The sequence below is a fragment of the Polistes fuscatus genome, unplaced genomic scaffold, assembly GCF_010416935.1.
Source record: "Polistes fuscatus isolate 324 unplaced genomic scaffold, CU_Pfus_HIC Scaffold5, whole genome shotgun sequence".
Taxonomy (NCBI): Eukaryota; Metazoa; Arthropoda; class Insecta; order Hymenoptera; family Vespidae; genus Polistes; species Polistes fuscatus.
Window position 1 is genome coordinate 10,716,448 of NW_025113129.1, and position 11,098 is coordinate 10,727,545.

General features: G+C 27.1%; 1 protein-coding gene across 4 annotated transcripts in view; it reads left to right on the forward strand.

Annotated features, from left to right (window-relative positions):
* The window catches only part of LOC122521957, a 42,610-nt gene extending 38,355 nt beyond the window's left edge, over window positions 1-4,255 (forward strand). For all 4 annotated transcript variants that reach the window (XM_043642714.1, XM_043642713.1, XM_043642716.1 and 1 more), the window contains 8 exons: window positions 1,298-1,597; window positions 1,885-2,026; window positions 2,350-2,528; window positions 2,616-2,805; window positions 2,912-3,065; window positions 3,153-3,276; window positions 3,477-3,625; window positions 3,889-4,255. In XM_043642714.1, the coding sequence (XP_043498649.1) occupies window positions 1,298-1,597; window positions 1,885-2,026; window positions 2,350-2,528; window positions 2,616-2,805; window positions 2,912-3,065; window positions 3,153-3,276; window positions 3,477-3,625; window positions 3,889-4,077 (1,427 nt within the window). In that variant the 3' untranslated portion in view covers window positions 4,078-4,255. The remainder of the gene's footprint in view (window positions 1-1,297; window positions 1,598-1,884; window positions 2,027-2,349; window positions 2,529-2,615; window positions 2,806-2,911; window positions 3,066-3,152; window positions 3,277-3,476; window positions 3,626-3,888) is intronic.
* Window positions 4,256-11,098: the final 6,843 nt, after the last annotated feature.

An 11,098-nucleotide genomic window follows, 5' to 3' on the forward strand; every position in this document is an offset into this window, starting at 1 on the left:
ACAAAGCAACCTAAATTCCTCATTTGTTTACTTTTATTTACTTTCATTTATTTATTTATTTTTTCTTTTATTTCAAGAGAACGCGATTTTCTTTTTTTGAGGAAAAAAGAAATATATACGCGGTGGTATATTTTATAATATTGGATTATTTAAAAATGTATTCTATTTAAATACTTCGTAAAATATTATATTTTCTTGTTTTTCTCTCTTCTTTTCTTTTAAATTTTTCCAACGCGAACTGAATTATATCTTTTTGTTTTTTTTCTTTTTCTTTTTTTTTTATTTAAATTTTTTTGTATCTTTTTAAAAAGATTAATAACGACGACGATGTTTGGAATAAACGTATTTACAGGACGGAATATTTAAATTGGCGTATTTTAAAATCTATATTCCAATTTTTTAAATACCAGACGCGAAGTATACTTGTAAAAATATTTATACACGCTGTTTGCAGAAATATATGCATAAATACACAAGAGAGTTTGTTGATGGCACGATGATGGCTTTTGCAAACACATGTTGTTTCCTTTTACACACACGCACGCACACACACACACACGCAAATACATTTATGCGTTACTGGTAGTAAAATAGCACACCAGAGAAGACAGATTTTAAATTCATATTAAACTATCCCATAGTGGATTATGTACGCTAGACAATGTTAACAGTTAGCACTGTTACGTGTAGAGTTGGTGGTTTTGTTTCTCCCTTACCTTCCCTTTCCTTCCCTTTTCCAAACTCTCTCTCGTTTCCGGCAACATGCAAATCGTGTCTCGGCGACATTTCAACTAATTATTTGGATTTAAACGTAGATTATGATTTTATATATAGAAAACGCAAATCTGCGAGTGACAAATTACTTTTCACGTCGTGTAAATTAAATTTAATGTGATAAAATAACAAATGAAAAAAAAAAAACAAAAAAAGAAAGAGGATACAGGATGAGAGAAAAACGAATGAAAAATCGTTGGAAGAATTTCAAAGATCGGTGGGGAATGTTTTTATACGAACGGTGGTCGAGATTAAAAATCGATAAATACTACAAATATCTCTTTCCTCTTGTGATTTTTTTTTCTTTCTTTCATATTTATAAAAACGGAATTCGCGGTATTTTTTCTGTTTTTTTTTTTACCGAGCTGAACCCACACAGATTGACCGGCTTAATTTTCCATTCGTTTCTACATCTTTTTCCGTGTGTATATATCTCTTTTCTATTATTATTTTGATATTTTAAATATTTTGTCCTCGTTGTTTTTTCTTCGCATTGTTTGTTCTCGTTTGTTTGCGTGTGTAGTATGTACCAGTGGTTTTCAATGCGACATTAACCGATGCATACCGGTTGATTGGCGATGCGACGGTCATCTGGATTGCGCCGATCTCAGCGACGAGATCGGTTGCGGCGACTGCGGTTCGATCTCCTCCTTGTCAAAGTTTAATAACACCCAAAGTAAAGCTGATAAAAAGAAATTTGGGCTGTCGAAGAATAATCAATCAAAGGCCACTTTACATTGTGGCGAAAGAAGGTGCATGGAAGCTAGCCACATTTGCGACGGCGTCATGGATTGTCCATGGGGACAGGACGAACGTTATTGCGGTAAAAATATTTTACCTTTTTTTTTTTTTATTTAATGTGATTAAAGAAGAAAAAAATAATACACACACAAAATATTTAAGATCTTCAAATGAAAAGATCCATCTTTTTTTATGTACATATATATATATATATAATTTTGTTCGTTCGAATAAAAATGGCGACCATGGGAAAATCGTCGATAGGGCATTTGTTCCTCTTATTTGTACGTTTTGAATTTGATTTTTTTTCTTTTTCGGTTTAATTTCAATAAATTTTGTATTTTTACATGATATTTTTAATTTGTTCAGTGAAATTGAAAAAAAGAAATGGCGATATAGGCGAAGGACTACTCGAAGTTTATCACGCAGAAATGGGCAAATTTATGCCAGCATGTATACCACCAAAGGAACACGTCACCGCCCAAGCTATTTGTTCTCTTCTAGGCTACACGTAAGACTTATCGACTTTTATCATCCTCTTTTTCATAGGTTTTTTTCATTCCTCTCAACATTTCGTTAAAATAAAATATAATATTTTGTACATTATATTTGAAATCGTGAAAAATGCGTGTTAAATGGTTTCAATTATTTGTTTTTTTTTTTATGGTTATGATCGTTTGGAATAAATTAAAAATTGTTGATGCAACAAATTTCTTTTTATTACACGAAGTAGAGGTAAATGATTGCATGATTGAATTTTTATTTAAATTCGATAACGTAAATTATTAATCTTGACCGTTCGATATTTTTTGTTTTCTCTATTTTTTTTTTTAGCGTAGCACTTTCATCGAATTTTTCTACGAAAGATAGCAACATGACTATGATTCAAACTTTCAATGAATCGAACCAATATCGGAGAGTAACACCAAAGCGAAGTTTATTGAAAAAATTTCAAGCATGTATTAAAGAGGACGAGGATTATCCAACGGTAGAGCTCACTTGTTCGGAATACGGTGAATTTTGGCAAAAAATTTTTATTTTTCAATATATTTATCAATCATCTTACTTTTTTTTTTATTTTTTTGGCGAATAAATTGCAGCTTGCGGCAGGAGATTTCCACTTTACGGGAATTCAAACGTTAAAACTAGAATCGTCGGTGGCGTTGAATCCTCTCCGGGTGATTGGCCCTTCTTAGCAGCACTATTGGGTGGTCCAGAACAAATTTTTTACTGTGCCGGTGTACTTATTTCCGATCAATGGGTTTTAACCGCATCTCATTGCGTTGGAAAGTAAGCGAACTTGTTCTTAAAAAAACAAATGTCTCATTTAAATTGATCATTCATTTGCAAATATAAAATTTCGCGTGTAAATCAAAAAGAATAAAAATATTTTTAGTCTTTCGGATGTTTCTGGTTGGACAATTCAATTAGGTATTACAAGAAGACACAGTCATACCTATCTTGGACAGAAATTAAAGATCAAGAGAGTGATTCGTCATCCTGATTACAGTTTAGGTATCGTTCATGACAACGACGTTGCATTATGTCAGGTATTTTTTGTAATTTACATTTCTAAGAATAGTGTAAATTTTTGTTAACAAAAAATTCAAATAATTTTCTGATATTGATATCAACAGTTAGAGAAACGTGTCCAATTTCATGAACATTTAAGACCAGTGTGTCTACCCACTGCTACAACCAATCTTCCTCCAGCAACCCTGTGCACAGTCATTGGTTGGGGTAAGAAGAACGACACTCAGGGTAAGTCCTTTAACAAATAAACTTTTATCGTAGTAGAAAACAGTGAATCGATTGAGGGGCTTTAAAATGTAAAGTGTTTTCTCGTAGAAATATAATCGAGTAAATAAGATCGTATTGCTTGGTAAATACCCGAATTGAAATAAAGATGAAATATTTATTTCTTAATTAAGTTGATAGAATGATAAGACGATTAATTATAGATGCTGAATACGAACCAGCCGTTAACGAGGTACAAGTTCCTGTTTTGAGTAGGCAGGTTTGTAACATGTGGTTGGCTTATAAGGAATTGAATGTAACCGAGGGAATGATTTGTGCTGGTTATCCTGACGGTGGGAAGGATGCTTGTCAGGTAAATTTATAATAATATTTTTATAATATTTTTAGTTATTCTTAAAAATCTTTTTGTTTTTTTTTTGTGAAAAGGTACTTTGAAACGAGTACTTTAAACAATTTTTTTTTCTTTTTTTTGTAATATTATTACAGTTTATTATATTGGAATACATTAATATTTACTGTATTGCAATTTACTGGATTAAAATTTGTTCTATTGCAATACAGTAAATTTTGTATTTTTATCACCGATGTAAGGATTTTCATAAAATTTGATTAAAGGGCGATTCTGGAGGGCCCCTTTTATGTCAAGACAAAGATGACAAAGAGAAATGGTTTGTCGGTGGTATAGTAAGTTGGGGTATAAAGTGTGCCCAACCAAAATTACCAGGCGTTTACGCCTATGTACCGAAATACGTTCCATGGATTCGCAATGAAATGGCTAAATATTCTGACAAGAACGAGTCATAATGAGAACGTTTCCTCTTTCAGGCGGTATTAATGAATCATTCAAAGGGATGAATTCTCTTTTGTAGAATGCTTCTTAGTACTCTGAAAATAACACGATAAATACTAAACACAAAAATATGAGAAATATATTCTCGAAGTAGCAAAGATGCCAAATACCGAGACAATAAAATCGTGGAAATAAATAAATCAAACAAATTTCTTCCCCTTAGATTGAATTTCTAAAGAAATATATATTTGGTGACTATTTTAAACGCATTACGACATTGTAATGTGTAATTAAAATGCAAGTCGTCTAATAATATTCTAACGTTGATTAATTCTATATAGGGAATTAAATTAAATTAAAAAATAAAAAAAAAAGAAAAAGAAAAAGAAACAAGAGAAAGAAAATTTTTGCATTGGAGAAAAATTCGTAAGAAAAAAAATAAAGTGATTAAAGAATTAAAAAGTGAATATTATTACGTATTTTACATGTCGTCGAAATTGTTAGAATGCTTATTTGTGTTTTGAAGCATTGTAAAACTATCTGACAATCGTTTTCTCGAGCTTCTTTCTTATACAGGATGATATATCCCATTTTAAACGATATTGAAAAGAATTATGGAACTTCGTTTTAAAAATAGAAAAGTCTCTCGTTCGGGTCATTTGTAGATTTGTCTCTTTCTGGGGTTACAGTGTATCCAATTTTTTACAGACGTTTTGAAAATTGTTATACGATACATTGTCCATAATTTAAGGGGATATCGATCAAGATATCGGGAAAATAGGAATTAGAGTTGCTAATTAATACTCTGACTCTATTTGAAATCTTATTTATAATAATGATGGTGATGATAGCAAAATTATGATTTTGAATTGAGGAGTGTTCATCCAAATGAGAAAAAAAAAAAAAATAGGAGAAGAAGTTGCGGTATTGAATTAAAATAAAAAAAAAAAGATAAAAAAAAAACAAATGAAATAATCGGAAACATAGTAGTCATTAAAATAGATTTTTCTTGTATAGTGAAAATCTATAAAGCTTATTGAATGAATGCGGATGACGATGATGATGATGATGATGATGATGATGATGATGATGATGATAATGATGATGATGATAATGATGATGATGATTCCTCCTCCCATAAAAGTTGAAGTTCAGATAACGAGAGTTGCCATTTTTTAGAAGAAAAAAAATAAAAAAGTAAAAAAAGAAAATCAACGAGTACAGGATGTTGTACTTTTGGTATCGAGAGATTGAAATATTTAAATTAGTAAGATTTAAAATGAAGACAAAACTATAATATATTCGCGCATCTAATGCGCATAAAAAAGAAAAAGAAAAAAAAACATTTTCTATCGCTACCACCAACTTCTAACATGCCCCGCGTATAGGAGGCCACCAAGTGGTCGAAATTAATAATCCTTTATAATGTGTGTACACGTGTGTGTAAGTGGGTTCATGTGTTAGCGTGCATGTGTGTTTGTTCGCTAACACGTGCGGTTTTATTTCATATTTTTTTTCAATTTAAATTAATTTAATTTAATTTTTTGTTAAGACATTGCCAATGAAAATTGATGAACGTAAAGATTGGGAAAAAAATTGATTAATTATTGATAATTACTATCCATGTGTTGTTGCACATTAATACAAGAAAGAATAGTAAAAAGAAACTGTACTTTTATAAAAAAAAAAAAAAATATTTTTAATGGCTAACACAATGCAAGTAGAGTATCGATCGTAAAAAAAAAATTTGCATGAAATGCAGCATAGTAATTACAAAAAAAAGAAGAAGAGAAGCATAATGTTTAATGAATTTAAGATTTAATCGAACGGATGTTTGGTGTGAATATGAGATATATTTAGGAGGAATGTATGCTAAAAAATATTACGTGTACGTGATCTCGTAGATATTTATAATATTAAGTATGCAGAAATGCTATAATTAATATAGATTTATAAATGAGCAAAACATCTCTGAAATTTTCTATCAATTCATTCAAAAAATATAGGAAAACAATAAAGATGGGATTTTATTTGAACGGATAGACAAATATAAAATAGTTTCGCATAATAATAAATGCTTAAAAAACAAATTATTATTATATATGACAAATACTCACAACATCGAAAATTTGCATCGCATTTTAAATTTGCTAATCAAATTTATTCCTTTGAAGTATACAATAGTAAAGAAAAATTTTTTACGATCGTTTAAAGTAAAGAGGAATTTTTTGAAAATAACAAAATAGATACTTGCTGTAAATTTTATCCCAAAGTTTCCTTGCTAATCGTTAAAGTCATCATCGTATGTATGAGATATTAATATTATTAATAATAATATATACATGTTTCTATAATGTTGTGTGTAACACAACGATTGAATATATTCTTGTGAAGGATGAAAATTATAGTCGATAAAAATTAGGAAAAAAAAAAATTAAAAATATATATATATATATACATAATTGAACGGCTTTTAAAATCGTGTATATAAATATTTAAATGCAATTGTTTAGTATAGGATAATAAGAATAATGTTGACTGAATTCTAGGGACAATAATTTGCACCAAGCACTTTTTTGATCTGCACCATAAAGAAACTAATAGTTTTTAAAACGAATATACTTTATAATAATATATTGTTTGTTATAAATGTAGGGTATAAATCAAACTTAGATTTTTTCTAAGTATATATTTAAAAAAAAAATAAAAAGAAGAACAAGAAAAATAGTATTGTTGGTTGCTATAAAACAATTGTTATTTTTTAGCTAATATTTATATATATATTATTTTTAATTTTATTGTTTAATTGAAATAACATTTTTACAATCGTTATAAAATCTTATAAACAATGTTGTTAGAATGAAATTTTTCTAGCAAAATTAAAGCTTCTTTTTTATAATATTTTTTATTGGATACTAATTTGAACAATAAGGAATTGGTTGACAATAATAGACAAAATATTTGACAATAATGATTCTCCTTAGTATCCAGACAACGTTTAGTGTTAAATTAAGAAAAATAATATTAATAATAATAATAATAATAATAATAATGATAATAATAATAATAATAACCGACAATACTGTGTGAACAGACAATAAATAATATTAGGAATGTTCTCAAATGGACAATAAATTATTACTTAAGATTGCTAATAAATAATATTAAATATAATAAGATTTGCATGTGATCAGCAAGTAGTCATTATCATTACTGCTATAATAGTATTAATAATAATAATAACATTAATGATAATAATAATAATAACAATAATAATAATAATAATAATAATAATAATAATAATAATAATAATAATAAAATATATTCGTTATAACTATTAGTATAAATGCATTCTCTACTTGCATCGGACAAATATAACGCTTGTTGTTAATTATAGAAGAAGAAAATATAAACGTAAAGAATAGGAAAGCTTTTTCTAATTTCACATTAAATTGAATCAAAATGTTTATCCATACTTTTGTGTAGATTAAGTGAAACGTTGAAATTTCATTTGCTTTAATTATAACGCGTGTAATTTATTTAACAAACATTTTTCTTATGAACTATAATTTATTAGTAAATGTCTAATTTTTTATTATATTCATAAATATGGATAGAGTAAATAATAAAAAATTAAATAATAAAATATCGGATAATTTTTAAGGATATACTTGATTAGATAATATCTAAAAAAAAAAATAATTATATGACAATATTACGATAAATGTTACCGTGAATACTATACTGAAACACGTTGGTGAAAAAAAAAAAAGGAAATTATTTATATATAAAAAAAGAGTAAAATTCTATTTCTTTTTTATATTTTCCAATCGAAATAGACGACGCATGAAAAATTTGTTTTCTTAATCATTTTGTAATCAGACTCGATATATTTTTTTACATAATGCCTTGAAAGAAATAAAATAATTTTAGTGACATATAAAAAAAAAACCATTAATGCAAACTATACCGCGAATAGAAACAAATTTTTTCGAAGATACGAAAGAAATAATTAATCAAAGCGTTGTAATAAACCGCAAGGCAAATTATTAAGAAAAAAAAACAACAAAAATACATTTTATTGCCTATTTTAATTGAAACAATAGTATATTTTTGCAAAAAATAAAAAGAAATAAAAGATATGAATCAAATAATATTCAAATTAAACGATATTATATTCATTAAAATCTCTTACAAATATTATTGAAATGATTTTGGGAATATAAAAAAGATGAATAAAAAAGAAAAAGAAAAAAATTTTTCTACTCCAAAAAATACATAAGTCAATGCCTGTAGTCAATAATACTGTTTAAAAGGAAAACAAAAAAGAAAAGATTAAAAAATAAAAACAAGCTACAGCTGTGAATAAATAAATTCTAATAGTAATCTACTAGATCTAGCTTACATAAGTCGAATAAAATCAATTTTGGACAGGACAATGCACTCAAACTATTGTAGATGTGAACTTATAATTAGTTAAATTATTTTTACGATTCTTTTTTTTTCTATTTTTTTGAAAATATTATATCTTTTTAGAAAATATCTAACTATCGAGTTATTTTTACACATTATTCTTGTGTTATCGTATTAGATGATAATTATCACGAGCACGTATAACTTTATGTAAGTTTTATGAAAAAAGGAAATTAGTTTAAAGAATGTGAAGAAAAAAATGGTGCGCACAAAAGTACAGGTATTTCTATTAAGAAGCGAATTCTTCTTCTCAATGAATACGATTATTAAAATGCGTAATTACTCCTGTGAAGTCAATGTTAAATAGAATTACATATATACATATATATACATGTATATATATATATATATATATATATTATATTTAATTATATTTTAATCGTAGAATTGAAACGTGTAAATAAGATACAATCTATATGCCAGTATTTTACCTTCAACCCTTTTGTTAAATATTATCTTTCTGTATAAATTCTCTCGTACATGCGTATTGTTGTATGGTATATGACTCCTATATGGGTCGGTGGGTCGTTCATACGGGGCCTTTATATTGACAACCCGTATATGGGTCGATAATAACGAAAGGATTAATATAGGATTATTAATATTTTTTGGTATAGTGCAGAATTTTTCCTTTTTTCTGGAGTAGGATTATTTTAATGCTTTTTAAAATTGTATTGCGTTTTTCAAAAAAGACAAATCTTATCTAACTTGTTAGATCATTGATGGATAAATATTTGTATTTGTGTAAAATTATAAGGTATATATTTACTTAAAAAAAAAAAAATAGTTATTCAAACAAATAAAATGATTGCAAAGCTTGGTCTATATATATATGCTGACGTGTGATAATTATAATTAAATAATAACGATGAGCTATATTTATTTTTTAAAAGATACTTTGAAAAATTGTACGGAAATCATGTTTCAGTTTGAAATGTTTAAGTAAATATATATTGAATTTAATTTAAGATGTACCTCACAAGTTAACAATACCTACTAAATAATAATCAATGTTAAGTATCTTATTAATATAATAATTAAACATAAATAAATAATCAGGAAAAAGGATAATTTTATAAGATTTTTATAAAATTATCCTTTCGATCTTTGCATTCAAAGAAAACCAAATAGAAAAAAAAGGAATAAAAAACCTCTACCTTGAATTTGACAAAATGATATTACAATAATTAATAATAAATGTAAGTTAATGTTGAAAGTAAGATGAAAAAGTTCGCTTTCTTAGAATAGTTTTGAAGAAAACCAAAAAAAATAGGTAAACGTAGCTTACTGTGAATGTGATTACTTATTGTGCTACGCACAAATCCTAATTGTATGATTAGTAGTTGATATATATATATATACAAAAAAAAGAAACATGAAACAGCATAATAATTAAATAAAAAACATACACGATAAACACAATGCTGCAAACGTAAAACTATGTAATATTATCAAATGGAATATTGTCTATATCGAAGATTAACATACGTCAAAAATGATGATAAAATAATGTTTGTATGTTGAATATGTAACTTTGGCTATAATATAGGTACACACATACATACATACATTACATACGTACATGCATACAAACATACATACAAAAAGTTAACAAGTTATATGTCGCTGTGATTGATAAATAGTATTAAAATTAGGCAGTGTTGTACTGTTAGATCATAATTAGGATTAAACCAAGTCGCATATGTCAATCGTCATTTAATGAATGTTGTATATGTAAACGGATCGTTGTATTCAACGAAATGAAACGCTAACAGACTATATTAAACATTTTTTATTTTTTGTTTTTCGAATATTTTTTTTCTATTTTTGAATCACAAATAGATTTTCTTGCAATCTTGTTACTACCCCGCTCACTTATAGCGCTGGTATTTTTTATTCTTGTTGTTTAATGCTACAAGAACCAACCAATTGATTTTTGATTGATTTTTATAAATTAATATATCGAGTTATATTTTTTTTTATTTTATTTTATTAATGCTCTCATTTGAAACTAACGCATACATACGAAAAAAATAAAGGAGAAAAAAAATACAAGTAAACCTGATAACGATGATGTATCTACGCTTTATACGTGATTTATCTCTGCTGGCAGAAAAGAAGAAAACAAGAAAATCAAGAAAAAGAAAACAAATACTTTCTTTCACGAGTGTGTGAAGTAATTAAACTCGAAGTTGACTTCGCGGTAATTACCGTAGTATTCAACGCTTGCACTGCCTTTCTTCCCTTTTCATTAGTCTAATGTCATACGAGAAGAGAAAAGGAAAAAGAAAAGACGATTAAAAAAAAAAACGTAAAAAAACAAAGTCAAAAAATATAATAAATGAATAAAAAAAGCGACTATGTCTGATCCTTCGGTGAAAATTAAAAAAAAAAATAAATGCCACGAACTGCTGTTGCATATTTACACGTATGTTGTTCTTAAAAATCTATTCGAGAAAAAGCAAAAAAAAAAAAAAGATTCAAATGAAATAGTTAAAAAAAAGAAACTGTCACACACACACACGCAAAAAACGAACTCACTCTTGCTGGTCGAGAGTGGTA